General features: G+C 46.0%; 1 protein-coding gene across 1 annotated transcript in view; it reads left to right on the plus strand.

Moving 5' to 3' along the window:
• CASR (calcium sensing receptor) overlaps positions 1–21,342 on the plus strand; it is a 43,202-nt gene that overhangs the window by 20,066 nt on the left and 1,794 nt on the right. Inside the window, exons 4-5 of the mRNA XM_070935332.1 lie at positions 18,399–18,629; positions 20,810–20,933. Of these exons, the coding sequence (XP_070791433.1) occupies positions 18,399–18,629; positions 20,810–20,933 (355 nt within the window). The remainder of the gene's footprint in view (positions 1–18,398; positions 18,630–20,809; positions 20,934–21,342) is intronic.

The raw sequence follows: 21,342 nt of genomic DNA on the forward strand, positions 1-21,342 counted from the left end.
GCCTCCTCCTCCTGGCTGAGCCTCAGTTTTTTCAACTCAGTCGGCCTAGAGAGACTTGTCTTCAGTTGACCATACTAATTAATAAAGCATAGTTTGGAAATTGGGCATTAAAAAAAATCGGCAGTCATTTTAAAGCCACTAGAGCGCTGAGAGCGTGCTTGGGTTGCCTTCCACACTGGGAGCACTGACGCAATTGCTGCCACCACCGCCATTGCTGCGTGGTCAGCTTATTTATCCAGCAATGTAGCAGCGACCACCAGAGGTCGGAATTAGTCTTGGGAAGACCGAGGAGTCGGTCAGAGGCTGGGTTGGACACAGCGCGCTGGAAGAGCTGTTCGCTGTGCTGCGCAGAGATTGGAGCACTGATAGCCACCATTTTGGGGCAGCAGCCAAGATCACCAAGCCACTGCGAGCTGCAGCAAGGGCCAAGAGGCTCGTAAGACAGCTTTGTAGCAGAGAGCGGCCATTCAACGACCGAGGCTTCAGTCAGAATCCAGGAAGACAGCCATTATGCACAAGTAAACCGTGTTGCCTGTTTCAGGAGCTGATAGTGAGGTGGCATTAGTAATTGTGTTGTCGGTTTTGCTCCCTTTTCCACTGCTGCTGCTTTTGCATCCTGTATTGCACAAACAAACAGTTTGGCACTTTTCTAGAGGCCTGGACTGCACAGTGAGTATCCAGCATTTTTGCTCAGTGATTAAACATTCCCTTCTAGCGAATTGATTGCAATCTGTGTGACTTATCAAGACTCTCACTACCAGCTGTTACAGCAATAATGGCAGACTGCATAGATTCAAACAGCAGTATTTCTGCTGGATCTTCCCCCAGATAGCAGATAGCTGAGTGTTCTGAGCCAAAGAAGGCAAGATCAGGAGCAAAAGGACCTTCTACCAGATCCAAGTCCAAGCATTCCAAATCAACTTCTTTAGCATCTGACAAAGATGCCAAAAGAAGGTAGAAGGCCCTGGAAAAGCATTTTGCAAAAGCAGGCAGAGGTTGCAAGGAGCCCGGGGATTTCTGGTAGTGCTAGTGTGCCTTGCATGCCTTTAGCACTGGAAATACCATCACAAACACTACTGGAGGACCAGCTAAATTGGTCTCCTAATGTGCTTCCAGAGGGACAGGAATTTCATGCTATTCCCTATCAGGAAGAGAGTGATCATGCCTCCGGCCTGTCTGCTTCAGGATTGCTAACTGTATCTGGCAACAGACCTTCCGTTCCATCTGCCATCTTTACTCCTACAGTGGCGGGGCTCTACCCTTAGGAGAATCCAGACCAGAACTTGTCTGTAGAATTATGTAACGCCATAGCACAAACTATTGCGCAAGGTATCAATGCAGCTTTCATCCAAAGGGGATTAATTGGGCCATTAAATCCAGGACCTTCGCAGTCTGGGGGCCTGCATCAGAACTTGCATCCAGATAAAGGTTATTTCAGGGAGCCTCATTCCCCACCCCCATCAATGCAAAGCAAGGCCTTGCTGGTGGGGGAGGAAGAATTGGGTGATTTTGAATTTTCTGAGGATGAAGGGGTTTCCCTAGACAAATCCTCGTATTCTGGGCTTTTCCACCCTAACCTTTTTAAGACCTTATTATTTAAGGCCAAATCAACAGCCAACATGGGTAGGATGGGGAGTATTGATGAAATCCCCTTGGAATTTTGGGATCCCCGTGCCAGTCTCTTTACAGAGCAGGTCACAGCACAGGAAGTGATTCCTTCTCCCAAGTTCTTTGTGGATGTCATTCAAAGGCAGTGGGTCTATCCCTGCCCCTAGTGGCATTGACAAGAAAATGTACACAGCAGAGCAGGAACTAGAGGAGCTCCTACAGATTCCAACTGTGGATGCACCACTGGCCACCTTGGCTTCAGCAGCAATTCTTCCCTCAGACACTGCAGAGGGGTTGAGAGCTGAGGATAGGAAAGCAGAGCTGTCTGCCCGTAAAACTCACCAAGCAGCCACTTGGGCAATTAGATCAGCCACAGCTGCTTCCTTCTTCTCTAGAACATTGCTCTTATGCCCGAGACAGATGCAGACCAGGACCTCTCCAGAGGATACCCGTCTGCAGCAGGATATCAGTAAATTAATTGTTGCAGCTGAGTATTCAGCTGATGCAACTCTCAATGCGGCCAAGTTCGCCTCAAGCGCTCTGGCGTCCAATGTTACTTCCAGACATTAGTTTTGGCTACGCCAGTGGCAAGCCAACATGAAATCCAAATGGAGATTAGCATCTGCTCCATTCAGGGGATGTCAATTGTTTGGGGAAGTCTTAGATCCAATCCTGGTGGAGGAAAAGACAAATGAAAGGCCTTTCTTCATTCTTGCAAGCAAACGGACAGGAGATCTGCTCCCTTTTATCACAGGCAGCCCTTTCATGCCTTGGAGGTGGGATTCTCCACCCCACAGTATCACAGACAGTATCCCCACAGTATGGATAGGGCACAGAACAGGTCAGCATTCCGCGACAGAGCTCGTCAATCGCAATCGAGACGGCCCTATCGGGGTGCCAGTAGCCAGCCTTACCACCACACGAAATGACTCTCAGTCACATATCCCCATTGGCGACCAGTTACAGATGTTTGCCAGCCAGTGGCAGGATACCACTACAGATGCTTGGGCATTGCAAACAATGAAGCTTGGGCTCACTCTAGAATTTTGTTCCAACCCCCCATGACTGTTTATTCTATGCCCAGTTCCCAGGGATGCCACCAAGAGGGCTCTGATGGAGGCCGAGATTCAGCACCTGCCGGACATCGTGGCCATAAAACCAGTGCCAGGGGATCAGAGGGGTCTTGGATTTTATTCCATCCTCTTTCTGGTCCCAAAGAGTTCGGGGGGTCAGAGGGCCATTTTGGATTTGAAGGAACTCAATGTACATATCCAGTATAAGAGGTTCAAAATGCAATCCCTGCATACGATCCTGGGTTGCATCAGACAGGGAGATCTTTTAACATCGATAGATCTCAAAGAGGCATATCTTCATGTCCCCCTCAGACTGTCCCACAGAAGGTTCCTCAGATTCTCATATGTAGGTCACAATTGGCAATACAGAGCGCTTCCCTTCGGCCTTTCCTCGGCCCCACAAACTATCACCAAACTGCTAGATGTCGTAGCAGCACATCTGTGGGCGAGGCCCATATACCTACAATGTTACCTGGATGATGTACTAATTCAGTCATTGTCCTTAAGGCAGGCGGAAGAGGACCTTCAGATCATGGTCCACACTCTCCAGGATCACGGATTTTCTGTGAACTGGGGGAAAAGCCAATTGACACCATCCACCAGTCTAACTCACCTAGGGGAGGTGATCAACACTCAGACATCACAGGTATTCCTGTCTCAGGAACGCCGAGCCAGCATAAGAGGGATGGTGGAGCAGATCAAATCCTTAGAGCTAGTTCCTTTACTACTTCTCTCCCAACTACTGTATTAGGGAAAATGATATCCTGCCTGGCCATAGTCCCTTGGGCTCGGTTGCATACAAGGGTCTTACAATTGCTCCTTTTACCCAGTGGAAGACCAGAGCTCAGCAATTCAATGGCCAAGATCAGGGTTCCCAAGCAGATCCTCTGTTCCCTGGACTGGTGAACGTCAGTCGCCATGGAGAACAGCTGTCTCTTCCGAGAACCTTCCCGACTGGTGCTGACATTGGATGCCAATCTCTTCAGCTGGGGTGCCCACCTGTACTCCAGAGTGACGCAAGGTTGGTGGTCTCAGCAAGACCTGCTCAATGACATTAATTGGCTGGAGCTGAGAGTGGCTCATCTGGCGCTACGCCACTTTCAAACCAAATTGGCAGATCAGCACGTGATTCTACTGACAGACAATGTAACAGCCAAAGCGCATATCAACAGACAGGGAGGCACTCGCTCCAGGGTCTTGATGTGTGAGGCAAAAGACTTATATCTCTGGGCAGAGAAACATCTGCGGTCCTTACAAGCGGAAAACATTTCCGGGACGTCCAACACTCAAGCGGACTAGTTGAGCTGAACAACCATCAACCAGTCCTAATGGCGTCTCCACCCAGATCTATTTCACCAAATAATAGAAAGATTCCGCCTTCCAGTCCCTGATTCATTTGACAGCCCACAGAACACTCAACTTCCATGATTTTATTCCAGGTTCCGAACACCAGCAGCTGAGGGGATCAAAGCCCTCCATTGCCAGTGGCCTGCCGAACTGTTGTACGCCTTCCCTCCAACCTCTCTAATACCGAGGGTCAGCAAGAAGATCTTGGAGAAGGAGGAGATGCTGATGGTGGCATCTCACTAGCGATGGCGCTCGTGGTTTGCAGACGTGATACTTTCCATCTCATGCCCATAGAAAATACCGCCCCACAGGATCTCCCTCAGCCAGGGGGCCCTGCAACACCTGGACCCTCATTGGCTCCGGTTGGCCATTTGGCACTTGAAAGGGAGATCCTCAGGAAGGGACATTTCTCAGGCAAATTAATTTTGGCCATCCTTGCGTCCTGAAGGGCATCAACGAACAGGATATATGAGGCCACATGGGCTTCATTTTCTTGCTGGTGTACTAAGGAGAAATTAGTTCCATAGGTCTTGGACTTTTTGGAAGTGGGTCTTGATAAGGAACTATCTACAAACACCCTCTGCCGGCAAGTGGCAGCTTTGGCCACCATCCTACCTGGCAAGGGAGCAGCTCCTTTCCCAGCACCCAAGGGTGCGTAGTTTTTTGAAAGGGGTAGCCAACCTGTTATCTCCAACTGTCCATAGATACCCAACTTGGGATCTGTCAGTTGTCTTGCAGGTACTCACATGTCCTCCGTTTGAGCCCTTAGGATCAGCCAGCATCAGACTGTTTACTTTCAAGATTGCCTTTCTTATAGCGATCACATCTGCACACAGAATTTCGGAGCTGCCAACCCTCTCTGTGCAACAAAACTTGTGCATTTTTCACCCAGATAGAGTTGTTCTCCGTTTAGACCCAACATTTGTACCAAAGATTAACACCTGGTTTCACAGAGCGCAAGAAGTTATTCTACTAGACTTCTGTACCAAACCCAGGCATTCGCGTGAAAAGCACTGGCATACCTTAAATGTCCACAGAGCTCTATGTAAGTACACTAAGCCTACAGCTACTTTCCGACGAACAGAATCTCTGTTCATTTCATTTCAGTCCAGGTCTATGGGCAAGAAGATGTCTCCATCTACCATCGAATGTTGGCTAAAGGTGTGCATTGCGTTGGCCTACGAACATCAGGCTAGGTCCACACCACACGTATCACAGCACATTCAACCAGAAGTGCAGCCACCACAACGGCATGGGCTACGCAAGCCTCGATTCTAGAGATTTGCAGAGTGGCCACCTGGACTTCTCCCTCACCGTTTGTGAGGAATTACAAATTGGACAAGTTTGCCTCGGTGGAGGCGGCGTTTGAAAGACGAGTGTTACAGCGGGTTCTGCCGGCCGAAGAGACCCTGGACAAATCTGTCTCCCGCCCTACGACAATTTAGCTTGGGTATATCCCATGCTTGGACTCTCTAAGAAGTGCACAGGAGAATGAATGTTGAACTTACCTGAATGTTCATTCTATGTGCGCTGCAGGAGAGTCCAATCTCACCTTGGTTCTGGTACAGCCCGGGGTCCAGGTGTGATCAATTTTATCAGTTGGGGCTACATCTTCTCCAGATCTATCTATTCGTTGAAAAAACTGAAGCTCGGCTGAGAGGAGGAGGCGTGGCCAAAGATTTTGCAACTCAGTCTCTGGCCAATCAGACGAATTGAAATCCATGCTTGGACTCTCCTGCAGCGCACATAGAATGAACGTTCAGGTATGTCCAACATTCATTTTGGCATTTATAATAAACTAGAAGATCAACATCAATTTATAATATAAAATAAATATTCACAGAAGCAGAATTGCAAAGATTTACCCAGGGCAAAGAAACTGAAGCCTTACCAGCAGTAGCTCAGACTGAAGAGGCAAACCAGCAGGAATTCGTAGTAGAGAAAGACATCTTACACATTGATTCATTTTCATTCACAAACCAGGAAGCACCGTCTTCTCTGACTTCTCCTCAGGAAAAAAAAAAGCCCTCTAGCTAAAGAATAATTGAAACAAAGAATAACTGAGCATCTAGAACAAAAATAATAAAGTTGCCTGCATTGAAGCTTGTTCAAAAGTAACAGCTAACATAAGCATTAAAAGATGCCAATACTGTAATATGAAATCTAAAACAACATTTGCCTATCCCAGGTCCTTAGTAAGGGATGGGGAATTGTGGTGGGTGGGAGTGTGTTTGGGGATTGTTATGTCTGTTGGACCTGGTCTTTGGGTGTTAAGTGAATTTCGTTGAATGGGTATACTGTGTATACACGTACAATGACAATAAAGTTATCTCTTCTGCGCATGCGCAAGATGGCGACTTCCCTGTGACTCCGGTGTTTCGGGGGGTGATTATGGCTTCAGGGGGCCTTTGGAGGGCTGAATTTTGATCGCTGCAGCCCTGGCCCAACTGGAGGAGTGTCGGGGCTCTCTTTTGAGGGGTCTCCAGCTTCTCAGGATGTCCTCGAGGCTCGTGGAGGTTAGCGGAGGCTTACGGAGATCGTAGGACGGCGAGAGCGGCCCGAAGGAGGAGGGGCGGCGGCTGACTCTCCATGGCGAAGGCAGCAGAGCCAGGATGACGGCGTCAGTGCCGTGGCGGCAGTGCGGCACCCTCGTTGGGATCCTCGCCAGCCCAATCCGCCCTGGACATGTACTAGGGGCGGAGGGGGGGCGAGGTGAGGACGGGGAGGCTGGCGGCAGCGGCAGCGGTGATGCTGGCGGCGTGGATATGGCGGCTGCCGGGACAAGGAAGGAGCTGCCGCAGTTTGGTGTATGGGAGTGTCGGAGAAGTCAGCAGCTGCTCGCTTGCTGTGTTGGACCTCCTGGGTGATCGTGGGGCGTTGTTTGGCCCCTTGGTCGTCCCAGAGACCTCCATGGGGACTTATGGAGGCTGGGCGAGGCGAGCAGCATAGTCATTAGGAAGATCTGGGAGGGGCTGGGGAGAGCTGGACCATGACTGAGGGGTTTCCCCCCTGTGGTGTTGTTGCCTCTGCTCTCCTTTTTCACCTCCCATTCCCCTGAATGTGGTGATACCATGCTGCGCATGCTTGCTGGACAATCATCTCCTGGTCTAGGTGTCATTCTTGACCTCCCCGGAATTATGACTGTTATGACTGTTATGATCTCCGCCGTCTTGAGCCTGCTTTGGACTATGTGGGCTGACCTGATCCCATTCTTCCTTCTATTGAATGGAGGTTTACATCTGGGGGCTCAAGTCCTGGTGGAGTGGTTCTACAGCTGCTGTCTCAATTCTGGCTTTTTGGACGATCGTGGTTGACCAGCCGCCGTGAGAGGGGGGCTGGGTCACCCTCTGCCAGATCGAAACAGCATTTTACTCCCGCATTGCCGTGAGAGGGCAATGAGGTCCCACGTGTTCCATTGGAATTCTATCGAAGTCTGACATTTCACTCCTTCTGACTGTGATAACATCAAATTGTCCCCTGGCTATTGGCCATGGGTTATTACCTCCCCTTGATGTCCAGATGTACTCGGTGAATGAACTTTGTGCCTTGTGAGACTCCCCCCTCTCGCAGGTTTGGCCCTCTTTGTTATCGAGGGCCTATCTTGATGACGGGCGTTGGAGCCCCGAGAGATGGCATGCGGCAAAGAAGAGTTTGAGGGGTTTTTTAAGTGGGTTTTTAAGTGGGTTTTTAACAAAAATTTTAAGGGGTTCGGGGGGGATTAGGGTGGGTTCTGGGGGAAATCCACCGGGTTCAAGACCAGCCTTAGCGAAGGGCTGCGACACTAGGGACGTAGAACCGGAGGTCGGGGAGGGGGTTGGAGTTCGATTTAAAGAGGGCTGTTCCATCAGTATAGTGAGTGGGAGGGGCAGATATGGCAGAAGCTGGGGACCACATCATGTTCGGGGAATGTGCACTCGCTATCTTAGAGCGATTGCGCACTCCGGTCCCCAATGCTTTTCTCGTTCCCCAGGCTGTCCAGATTCTCAGGGCCAGAGCCTTCGGCTGATGTTATGCAATGCCAGGTCTGTTGTTAATAAAGCCCCACTCATTCACAATCTTATTCAGGAGGGGGAGGCGGACCTGGCGGGCATTACAGAGACCTGATTGGGCCAGGAGGGGGGAGTTCCCCTCGTGGATATATGCCCACCAGGCTTCCGTGTATTTCATCAGCCGAGGGCTCAGGGCAGGGGCAGGGGGGGTGGCGGTTATTATAAAGGAAGGTCTGGATCCAAGGGAGACCACTGTTCCACAGATAGCCGGATGTGAGTCCCTCTTTGTGAAGTGGGGTCGTGGAGTACAGATGGGCTTGTTGGTCACGTACCTGGCTCCCTGCCACGTGGCAACGGCCCTGCCCGAGCTGCTTAACGTTATAGCTGAGGTGGCAGTGGACACCCCCAGACTTGTTATCATGGGGGATTTTAACCTGCCATCTATCAATGAAACGTCTGAGGTGGCTCAAGAGTTCATGGCTTCCATGACGGCCATGGACCTTACTCAGTTAATTCATGACCCCACTCACACAGGGGGACACACTCTGGACTTAGTTTTTGTCTCTGGTCAGTGGTTGAGTGGCCTTGATATAGGGGATATAGCCATCGAACCCTTGTCATGGTCTGACCACTCGCTCCTTCGACTGGACTTTCTAACCGCTGCACCCCGCCGCAGGGAGGCGGGACCGACCAGGTGGTTCCGCCCCAGGCGCCTGATGGACCCTGATAGGTTCCAGATGGAGCTTGGGCCATTTCCTGAGACTCTGGCTCATGACTCGGCTGAAGACCTGGTGGCCACCTGGGATAGTGCGGCTGCCGGGGCCTTGGACCGTGTCGTGCCTTTGCGGCCTCTGACCCGGCACCAAACTCACGTAGCTCCTTGGTTCTCCGAGGAGCTCAGGGAGATGAAGCGCCGGAAAAGATGCCTGGAGAGTAGTTGGAGGACCAGCCGCTCTGAATCTGACCGAACACTGGTGAGGTCTCATATTAAGACCTACCTAGTGGCGATAAAAGTGGCGAAATCTAGCTATTTTGCCGCTCCTATCGCGTCATCAGATAATCGCCCGGCCGCCCTGTTTAGGGTGACCCGCTCCCTCCTCCAACTGGAAGCGCGGGATGACCCCTTGCAGGGCCGAGCTGAGGACTTTGTGCAGTATCTGTATGACAAAATCACTCAGATTCGGGAAGGGCTGGCCTCTGACTGGGTATGTCCTGACGGGATGACTGAGGCAGGTCTTGAGAGTGTTATCTGGGGGGAGTTCGATCCTGTGGCTCCCGAGGACATGGACAGGGTCCTGGGACGGCTGAACGCGACCACATGTTTATTGGACCCATGTCCCTCCTGGTTGGTACTGGCTTCCCGGGAGGTGACACGAGGCTGGCTCCAGAAGATTGTTAACGCTTCTTTGAGTGAGGGGGTCCTGCCGGCCGCTTTGAAAGAAGCGGTTGTGAGGCCCCTCCTCAAGAAGCCCTCTCTGGATCCGGCTGTTTTGGCTAACTATTGTCCAGTCTCCAACCTTCGCTTTGTTGCGAAGGTTGTTGAGAGTGTGGTAGCGCAACAGCTTCCCCGGTACCTGGATGAAGCTGTCTATCTAGACCCGCTCCAGTCCGGCTTCTGGCCTGGGCACAGCACGGAAACGGCATTGGTCGCGTTGGTGGATGATCTCTGGAGAGCTCGGGATAGAGGTTGCTCCTCTATCCTGGTCCTGTTAGACCTCTCAGCGGCTTTTGATATCATCAACCATGGTATCATGTTGCACCGGTTGGTGGGGGTGGGGGTGGGGGGCACCGTTCTGCGGTGGTTCTCCTCCTACCTCTCTGACAGGTCGCAATCTGTGTTGACAGGGGGACAGCGGTCGACCCCGAGGCACCTTGCTTGTGGGGTGCCACAAGGGTCGGTCCTCTGGCCCCTTCTGTTCAACATTAATGTAAAGCCGCTGGGTGAGATCATCCGTGGCTTCGGGGTGGAGTTCCATCAGTACGCTGATGACACCCAGCTGTACATCTCCACCCCAGGCCACCCCAACGATGCCCTTGAAGTGATGTCCCAGTGCCAGGAGGCCGTGCGGGCCTGGATAGGGAGAAACAGGCTCCGACTCAACCCCTCCAAGACTGAGTGGCTGTGGCTTCCGGCATCCCGATATAGCCAGCTGACGCAATCGCTGGCTATTGGGGGCGAATCACTCGCCCCCACGGAGAGGGCTCGTAACTTGGGCATCCTCCTGGACGCACGGCTGTCTTTAGAAGATCATTTGACGGCCGTGGCCAGGGGGGCTTTTTATCAGGTTCGCCTGATTCGCCAGTTGCGTCCCATTCTGGATTGGGACTCCTTACGCACAGTCACTCAGGCACTCGTCACTTCCCGCCTGGACTACTGCAATGCTCCCTACATCGGGCTCCCCTTGAGGAGCACCCGGAGGCTCCAGCTGGTCCAGAACGCGGCCGCGCGGGGGATTATGGGGGCGACGAGGCGCTCCCATGTAACACCTCTCCTGCGCGAGCTGCACTGGCTCCCGGTGGTCTTCGGGGTGCGCTTCAAGGTGTTGGTGACCACCTTTAAAGCGCTCCATGGCTTAGGGCCGGGGTACCTACGAGACTGCCTTCTGCCACCAATAGCCTCCCACCAGCCAGTACGCTCGCACAGAGTGGGCCTCCTCAGGGTGCCGTCCACCAGACAATGTCGGCTGGCGACCCCCAGGGGGAGAGCCTTCTCTGTGGCGGCGCCCACCCTCTGGAACAACCTCCCCCCAGAGATACGTACAATAACAGACCTCCGGATTTTTCGTCGGGCCCTGAAAACCTATTTATTTCAACTAGCTGGGCTGGTTTGAGTTAAATTTTAAATTGATTTTAAATTGGGTTGTTTTAATTTACGGCCAAAATATTTAATTATTTTAAACTGTTTTTAAATTTTGTATGTCCTGTTTTTTTTACTTTGGCTGTTCACCGCCCTGAGTCCTATTTGGAGAAGGGCGGTATAGAAATTGAAACAAATAAAATAAATAAATAAATTATTGATAGACAGATAAAAATGCCAAATCCAGTTCAAACATTTGGCTGATTATGTGATGAACCATAACTATTAATAATGCAACCAATCATAATAATATAGCCCTATATAGAGATCAACATGTTCCTAGATAATAATTTCATCCAAAAGAGTGGGACAGTGTTGATAGTTTGCAAGAACTAAGGCAAACTCATTTTTCCTTATCCGATTCTTGTTTTCTTATTTGTTTTTTTATACCAAACATTTAAGCCCAAAATGACTGAAATTGAATTATTTTTCTATTGCAAGTTATATGATCTTGACATGTATTTGTACAAACAGAGAATGAGGGAGGGACCTTGTAGAAGTCCCAATATTCCCTTCATTCAGACTTGGGTCTTATGGAAAACAGGCTCAACTGGCTTGCCCAGAAAGATACTGATTTAAACTTCTAGTATGTAAAACTGAGACAGCTTGGATCATATTGCTTTCTTGGCTATTATTCAGGTCACATGGAAATATTTGAAATAACACGGCAGGTAAATCAGTTCAATATTTTAATACATAGTAGGTAGAAGATAAAATGTGGAAGACATGTTCAAGATCAGCCATTAGCTAAGCCAGGGTTGATGGCATTGGCAGATTCTGCATCTTTTGTTATTCCATAGGCTATAAATAGCAGAACTACACTCTCCCTTTTTGCTTCCTTCTGCTCTTCATTTCCATTCCTGCTATTGTACTGCAAGTTAAACAGGAATAAGAACTATACAGTAGTGCAAGGGAATGCGGCAATTATTGTTTGATAAGGGAATTCTAATTTTAAGAGTCACAGGTTTTGGATCATATATAATTTTTATCATAATGTTAAGTATCTTAATTTTTTTCTCTGGCGTTAAACTCCCAAGTGAAATCAATTTAATGAAATTCAGGTTTTAAAGCAAATTTCCTGGTAGAGCACCATAAACTGCAGTGTTCTTTTTCTTACAATCCTGTAATGAGTTTGTTATATCCAGATTACTCTGCTGTGAGTGTTACACATATAGCTATCACCGGGCATCTTCAATTAATCTGAAGTATAGCTGGACTGTTTCTGGTTGAGATCAACCAAATGGAACTAACAACATCAGTCCCAAATGATGCCATGCACAGATAGTGTTTCTCAGTATAATTCAAATGTCTAGCACTTATTTTTGAAGTCCTAAATAGCTTGGGATTTCAGCCAGGTAGCTAAAGAAAAGGCTTCTTGCTTTAGGTCCTCTTGATTCATCTCAAATATTCTCCTGCTAGTTGAAGTGAGGCAGAGAATGGGCTTTTTCTGAGATGTGGACAGTGAATTGTCCTTCCAAGGATCCTTGATCAGCATTACATTTATTAACAATCTTGGGGGGGGGGGTTTCTTGGAAAATTTTGGAAATCAGCATGATAGGCATGGTCAGTCTCAAATAATCTATTCAACCAGAACTGTAATCGGTTACACTGCTTCTCCCAATTCTCCCAAGATGCTATGTATCACCCCAAAATATTATTGGAAACAGAGATGATGCTAAATGGGCTTTCTTATTTGAGAGCAAGCGAAGGTTTTTTTTTGGGGGGGGGGAAATAAGAAACAAATCAGAAGATTTGGGAATTTCCTTGTACATATTGGTGTCTATGGGTATCACCCTGCCCATCACAGAGAGGGCCTTTCACTAAAGCAGCCTCTCCTACCTAGCTTTAATCCAATGATATTTCTTAGCATTTTTTTCTCTGGTCCAACTGCTCTGTTGTCTTATGCAGCCTTGTAAAATGTTTTTATTACTACCGGGAGCCATTTTGAGAATTTTATTAAACAAAGGCTGATATAAATACTTTTGGCCAAACAAAAGCTGTTAAATCATTGGAAAAACAATGGTGATCCTTCACCACCTCCCATTTCCATTTTGCAAGAAGCTAATCTGAGATTTTGAGAATGAATCAAGGTTATCATATACTTATTTAATTTCATCTTCCATTTTACCTCTAGCCACAAAATGAATATCTCTAGTAGGTTTTCCCTATCATCTCTGATTATCAATACCACACTTTCAAGAATAGGAAATTCCATTTCTTTTTGTGGGGGAGAGAGAAGTAACAATTAATAGCAGGAATGAGCCATCCAAGTTAAAGTGCACTTACCCGTATTTTTCGGAGTATAAGATGCACCTTTTCTCCCCATAAAAGAGGGTGGAAATGTTGGTGCGTCTTATACATCAAATACAGCCATTTTTGGCCTCCTGAAGCCATGCCCCGCTTGTTCCATTTTTGCAAAAAACAGGCCCCTTTTTTCGCCCTGATGTTTGCAAAAATGGGGGCATTTTTGCCCTCCCCCAGTCCCCAGGAACACTCTGAAAGTCTCCCAAACCCTCTCCACAGTCTGTTTTTCGCAATAACAGGCCCATTTTTCACCCATTTTTACAAAAAACGGGCCTGTTTTTGTGAAAAATGGGGCACCCAGAGGATTTGGGAGGCCTGCAGAATGCTCCTGAGGGCCAGGGAGGGCAAAATCTTTTTTCTCTTTCTTACCTCTTCAAAATCTTGGTGCATCTTGTATACACCGGTGCATCTTATAGTCCAAAAAATACGGGTATATACAAATTTCACTTGGGCAGTTTTTTTCTGAATAAATGTCACTACAATGATGGAATCGCCTGAATTTGCTACCAAAGCAGCTAAACGCTGAAATAATCCTTGTTTATGATTTAGTGCTGGATTGGGTTTAACCAGGAAATCTTTTATCCCCGATAAAATAATATGTACTCTCTTCACATTATTTTATTTGAAACAAGGTAGAGTTAATTATGAGCTTTGGAGCTTGATCCAAATGGCTACCATATTTGAATGCTTTATTCTAAATTAAGAGTGTTAAACAGAACTGAAGAGTGATTTTTATCTTGCTATTGACCAATCTCTGTTCGTCTTTCAGCAAAATTACCCAGTAAATGCTTTGATTTGCAGGTCACAAAATAACTGCCCAGTAAAACTTCCTTGGATAGGAGACTTTTTAAAAATGTCTAATGAGTTTGAGAGGGTTTGTCTCCAGTTTTTTAATCTCTAAAATGAATGGTCAAAATTCCAAATCCAAATTTAACTCTGAGACATGTTTTGGTTTCCAAGCTTGAGTTGGAGCTAATACCAAATTAAATGAAGGAAGTTTAGAAATAATAAAGGAGTTTGATCATGGGGATTGGCTTTGAAAAAACAATTGAAGTCTTTGTTGAAAAGAAAAGAAAGGGAGGTACAAATGACTAATTGGAGGAAGTTAGTACAAGCTGTAAAAGATTAAAGCTCTTCTAAATTTTGGTGTCTTGTGGTTTACTGATCTTCTAAGAGTGCCTCTGGGGCAAGGAGGCAAATCTCATACCTGAGGTCTAGGCAGAGCACTTTGGGTTGTATTTAATGAAACAGTTGCTCACTTGGGTTCATTTGAACTACCTGTTGATCACTTATTTCTTATTTCCAAGATACCTAAATGAGTGAAGAATGGCAAAGCTGTAGGGGTAGGTGATCTGATTTCTGATTGGTGGGCTCTCTCCTTTCCTATTCCGTGGAGTGATGTTGATTAATAACTGTCCAAATTTTTAAGAAAGGAAGTAAGCTATTAAGTTAATTTCAGATCAATTAGCCATTTACTTATTAACCCGTTCATTTATTTAACACTAGCTGTACCCGGCCACGCATTGCTGTGGCCCAGTCTGGTGTTTCCGCTGGGCTAAAAGAGCAAGGCTGAAGTTCCAAACTCTCCACTAACATTTGGTGGGCGTGGCCAACTCGACGTCACTCACTTTCATCAGTCACATGACAGCCCCCGAGCCACGCCTACCCAGCTGGTGATTAGGGCAGAGAACCGGTTGCTAAAAAACAATGGGAACCACAAAATCCTCCCTCTCTGTCTCCCCCTCTCTCTTTGTATCTCTCTATGTCTCTCTCTCTCTCCCCATCTCTCTCTATCTCTATGTCTCTCTCTCCCCCTCTCTGTATCTCTCTATGTGTCTCTCTCTCCCCCTCTCTCTGTATCTGTATGTCTCTCTCTCTCTACCCCTCTCTCTGTATCTCTGTATATGTCTCCCCCCCCGTTTCTCTGTATTTCTCTATGTCTCTCTCTCCCTCTCTCTCTGTTTATCCCTGTCTCTGGCCCAGCCTCTTCTGCATCCCCCGCCATTGCCCTTACCTTTTCAGGCCAGGCCTTCGCAGCTCTCTGCACCACAACAGAAACTCGGGGGACCCCTCCGTCCTCCCTACACAGATGTTCTCTGGGGGCGCGACGGGGAGACGCATAGTAGGGAAGGGGAGGGAGGGAGGGGGTGCAGCACGTGTTCGAGGCTGGTTTGGGGCTTCCCGCCCGAAGGAAGAAAGCAGCAAAGCCAGGAGCCATGCACACCCCACTGGACCCCTGCTGTGCAGTTCTCCTCCCCCGCCTGCCAAGGGCAGGGGAATGATTAAATTCCCCGCTCTTCCAGGCGAAACGAAGGAGGGCCGGCCATTCTCCCTCCTGGCCGTTTCCACCCCCCTGAAGCCTCCTCGGAGCCCCTTTTCTGCCAGAGGCCGAAATTTTCATGTAGGCTCCGTGAACTGCCAGAGTGCCCACCTGGGAATCAAAGGCAGCGCTGGTCAAAGGCGACCCCGAGGCTCAAGTTGCCTCCATCTCCCGCTCACCAACCAGATTTGCATAGTGCCGGTTAGCGGCTGGTCTTTCTGACCTCGGGACCCGTGGTAGCACTGGGCCAGATGCGATTTGGGCCAGGCGAGGGATGGAGGGTTCCCGTTCGGCGGACCCAGTCAGCCTCGTTGCCAGGTGTTCTTTGGAGGGAGCCCCGAGGGCGGCTGGCGAGGGGGATGGGTAGCAGCGGCGGGCGAGGCTAGTTCACGGGCCAGCTGGGGGAGAGGGAGGGCAGAGCCAGGCTCAGGCAGGCCCCAGCCAGCCATAGAAGCGCCGGCTGTGAGGGCTTTCCGGCGGGGAGCCAGCTGCCTACCTGCCGAGCCTGGTGGCAGGATATGGCCCTCGGACGTCTCTGCCTTCCAAATGCGCAGTTTCTTGGAAGCAATATGGAGAGTATAAATATAAGGAGCAGAAATCTGTTGAGCATAATCAGGGCTGGGAGGCTGCCATGTTGGTTTTACGTCCAGCAGATGGCGCTGTTTTTCAAGGTTTTCAATGTTTGTCAATGTCTTTCAATGTTTTCCAATGTTTTTCATGTTTTTACCTGTCACAGGTGTGACATGTATATAATATAAGTATATAAAAACACGCCCGTAGTCGAATGCAACATTGTGTCAAAATTTGAAAGCAATCGGTGAAGAACTTTCGGAGATGTGCGGTTATGTACAAACGGACATTTACATTTTTATTTATATAGATTATTTATATCTTATCTAAATCCTAGCAGAATCTGAGTATGGTACAACAACATAAACAATAACAACTCTACAATGACATTATAATAAATAAACCAAAATCTAAACATTGTAAATGCCAATAAAAGTAATAATATGAGTGAATGATGGAATAGGTCTATATAGCTTGCTTATAAATGCCAGCAAGGTTGGGACCATAAGTACCTCAATTCTGACTTGGTGTTGGATGATATACTCCAGTTTTACACTATAAAGAGCTTTAAATGTGGTGAACAAATCCTTGAATTGGACAAGAAATCAATCAGCATCCAATGTGACATATTCAAAATAGGTGTTATTCTAAGCTATTGAGGGTAGCCATATGACAATGATATAAATTAGGCAAATTTGTTCATTCCTTCTGACCAGTCTCGGGATACTCTATATGACTCTTTTATTGACTTAATGATAGTATTTTACCTAAGGAAAGGCTATGAGCAAAATTAGCATTCTGGACCATAAATCACTTTTTTACTTTAATTATTATGTTACATGAAAATACCTTCATGCAGGTTAGTGTTCCACCACCATAGGCTTGTCTGATCAACTCAAAAGTTAAACAAGATTACATTCTTGTTCTGCTTTTTTCTGAATTAATTCCATTACTCAAGCTTTTTTAAAAAACAAGCTTTACCCTCTCTATTGTTGGCAAAGAAACCTATATCCATCCTGTTACATGCTGACTATGCAGTTGTTTTATCTTTTGACACAGGATGGTTTAAGCCTTGAGGCATTGTCTGCAAACCTAGGAGTTTATTGCAGCAATAAAAAAATAGATATTATCCCAAATTTAAGTATTCTATTTACCAAGAAGTACACTAATTGAAATCATAATTAGAGGATAAAAAATACCTGCATTGAGCGGGTTAAAGATTCTAAATGTCTTTGAGTCATCTTCCAATGATCAACATCAAAGAAACAAATACCAATGCTGAAGCTTCTAAAGCTATTAATGCAATAAACTGAATTGTCAGTTGCAGGGGCAATAATTTTATACATGCAACCATTAAATTATTGAAAGCCAAAATGCTGAGCTTTCTGTTCTATGGCTCACAGTTTTGTATATTTAGGGAAGAAAAATCTTTAGAAGTAATAAAAACTAAATATATTACAGCGGTTCTATATATCCCGATGCATATCGTATGCCCTTTTGCTTTTGAAATGTGGTCTTTGCTCTGTTGAGGCTCATGTGAGAAAATGCCAACTGAAGTACTGTCTAAAAGTAACTTAGGGAACTTCAACCACCTTAATTTTTGCTAATAGGTTTACTTCTTTGTTGAAGAGAAGGCACTTTACTGTAACCTTGTAGCCAATTTCTTCTTCCAAAAAGCACATGAGAAACAAACACAGAGATTAAACAGTGTATTTTGGATACTGAGTTATAAAAGGATCAAAGCTTATTTCCCCATTTCTTTAACATTGGTTTATATGGAAGAACTTTGAAAAGATAATCTCTGTTCCTTTTAAGAAAACATTGGTTGGTTAGTTAGTTAGATAAAATACTATATCATCTGTGGCTCTGGAGAAGAATAATAGTCCCTCAGTATTACCTTTGCTGTCTCTATCAAAACCAGCAATATAGTAAATTTCCCATATTTTATTGTGCTCTCCTATGTATCATTATGTTGCTCTGTTGAAGAAGAAGCTTCTTGGATGAGAAGTGAAACGTCTTCAAAGAAAGTCCAGTTGCCTCTTGAAAAAAGCACCTTTGGGACATCCTCATTTGAATCTATTCTGTATTGGCTTGGGCTAGTAATTAATAAATAAGCAGTGGTGTTGTCATGCAAATTTCCAAAAAATGATTAAAATTATAGGAACCAGACAGGAGTATTTTATAAGCAAAAATCTGCATTAATTCTATTTTCTCCTTATTTCAGGAAGCTTATTGTTTTTATTTAGGGTGCCAGTGAGGCAGCCCTCTTCCAACGATGCCTCATTCACAGCAGTGATCACTTTCAGCATCTCTGGTTCTCTGTTTTTTAGGTACTAAAACATCTGCGACACTTGAACTTCACTAATAATATGGGGGAGCAAGTGGATTTTGATGAGTCAGGAGGCCTAATAGGAAATTATTCAATTATCAATTGGCATCTGTCCCCTGAAGATGGCTCCATTGTATTTGAGGAAGTTGGACACTATAATGTTTATGCCAAAAAAGGAGAAAGGTTATTTATCAATGAAAATAAGATCCTATGGAGTGGATTTTCCAAAGAGGTAAGTCTCACCCAACATTTTAACTGATATTTCTCAGATTGTCCAAGGGGATCCACAGTATCTTCCCTTTCCCTTTTCCCCTTTCCCCTTGAGATCAAGCTAGATCTGTGTATGTGTCTCTGTGTGTGTATATATGTATTTGATACAACAGGTATCAAACAAAAACATTTTAATGTGTGTGTGTGTGTGTGTATGTATGTATGTATATATAAAACATTAAAATGTTTTTGTTTGATACCTGTTGTCAAGTAATACTGTTTTATGGTGGAAAAATAACAGCAGGTGCAACAGCTATTCTCCACAGCAACTCTGATGCTGTATTCCAGTGCAAATGAAGCCTGGCCTCATTTTGAAAAAAAAGGTTCAATTCTTCTTTGCATTGTGAAAATCTTTTTTTTTTTTTTTTTTTTGCTTCTGTGGAATTTCTTGGGTATTTGCTTCTTAAATATAATCTCATGAAAACAAAAATGGCTGATTTAAATGTTTCTATAATTCAAAACTGCTTATTCAGTTCACATGGTGCCATTCATGATCACCTCAGTTGTACTCTTCTCAAGGTGCCTGATTTTTGCAGTCTGAGGTCCTTCACATTGCTCTGGGCCCTTCAAATTGCACTGATCTCACACACACCCCGCCCCCACCCCTTGGGTGGTCGAATAGCTGTCATCATTTTGCTTTTCTGTGGGCTTTAGTACAACATCCATTTTCAGCTTGCTGATGTCAAAACTAATATTTAGCACAAAATTTAAATGGAGAAGTATTTTACTGTCCTTTAAGTGTCCTTTGTTCGTCTCTTTGTTCTTTTTTCTACCAATTGTATCTTAAAGAAAAGCTTTTTTTATAGTGTTGCTCATTCATAACGGTTGACCTTAAAAAATCCAATTCAAAAGTCAGCAGATCTTCCTTTTGGCTCCATCTTGTGGCTGTTTGGACAGTTCCAGATCTGATCTTGCTTGCAAACCTGGGATTATAGGATTACCATAGAGTTCATATTACCGTAGAGTTCATAGCTTCCTCAACTAGATGCCCTTTCTATGTTGCCCTTTTTCATTCCCAGCCAGCAATAATTAGTTGACAGTGTTAAACATTGACAGTGAGCTCATACACCCTTAGGCTAAATTCACATTTGTAGAAAGAACATGTCATGTCAAAAGCATGGTTCATACATTTATCAGATGGTGATGCTTGTCACATGGTGGAGAACTAGGTACAGTATACGCACCACCTTGTTCCCTACTTCTTACAGTACATGCTAGAATATTGGGGGGAGACTATTCCACTTTTTAAGCAGTGACCAGGAGATCCCTGGCTCTGATTTCCACTTCTGAGAAGAATGTTCATCTCCTCAGTGGGAAGGAAACTGAGCCCGTTCTGATGTGCTATCCAATGCCAGCATAATTCCTTCTCACATCTATGGTCCAAAAGAAGTGGGCAAGTGAAAGCAGTGACTCCACCTGTTTTTTGGTGCTATGGCAGCTATTCACTAACTTGCCCAAGTGAGCAAGACATAATGCCCACCTGCCTTTTGTCTCAGGTTGACTTTATTTTATGTAGTGTGTGGCATATAATGTCAGGGAAATCTACACATGCTAGACAAACAATGCAGTCCTGATAGTGTAGAATACTAGTTCATTCTGATCAGTGGTTATGCACCTCTTCTTGGTGCACCATGGGAAGTGAACTAGTTTTTCACCAGATAATTAGTGGCACTCGGGTTGCTGGCTTTTTCAGACTCCTCCACCCGTGTCACCTTGCCTCATCTTGTGTCGCAATGCCTCACATCCAGCCAGATCCAGCACCAGCTTCCTGCTTTCTGTACACATGAATGCAGCTAGATTTTCCCCACCAAAGTGGTACCCATTTATCTACTCACAATATTGTATACTCAGGTTGACTACCTCTCCTGGTCTGCATTGTAGCATCTCAATCACTGAGAGATTCAGCAAAGAATAGCAGTTTTGCTTCTCACTTGTTTCCTTTTCTTGTATGTAGAAGAGAAGAAAAGACCACCATTGGCCTTGTTTTGACAACTAGCTCTAGGGAGATCTTGACAGTGGATCTTCATCCAGATTGTCTCCATTCACACATGCTTGATGGACAAAGGGTTGGAAGGGTATTGCTTCACCACCAAACAGGAGAATCAACCTAGATATTAATAAAACCTATCTTTATTTCTTAAGGTACCATTCTCAAACTGCAGCAGAGACTGCCTTCCAGGTACAAGGAAAGGTATCATTGAGGGGGAGCCCACCTGCTGCTTTGAATGTGTTGAATGCACAGATGGAGAGATCAGTGATGAAACAGGTATGATCTGATTCTGAGAAAAAAAGCAGATCCCTCCTCTATTAGAAACATTTATGCAAATGGCCTCAGAATTCATTTTTGAAAGTCACCATTGATAACGACACACAGTTACAATGTGTTAATGAATTACTAACCACTTCCATCACTCCATCCAGTTAGTATATTTACGGATTAGCAGTGGATTTTGTCCCAGAAGAGAATGCAATTGGAACAGGGTAGGTTTGGGAGAAAAGCAACAAAACAGAAATGTGCTAAAAATGATTAACTGGTCTTTGGGTTTAAGAGTTGGCTCTGTATTCTGAACGTAATTCCATATACAATTCCTGGGGGCTGTACTGTATATTAAAAAATCATGAGGTAATCTCTGAGTCAAGGAGGAAAGCTAATGAACTCAATTAAACTGAAGGAG

The sequence above is a fragment of the Pituophis catenifer genome, unplaced genomic scaffold, assembly GCF_029215685.1.
Source record: "Pituophis catenifer annectens isolate HBS135680 unplaced genomic scaffold, rPitCat1.0.hap2 SCAF_2, whole genome shotgun sequence".
Taxonomy (NCBI): domain Eukaryota; kingdom Metazoa; phylum Chordata; class Lepidosauria; order Squamata; family Colubridae; genus Pituophis; species Pituophis catenifer.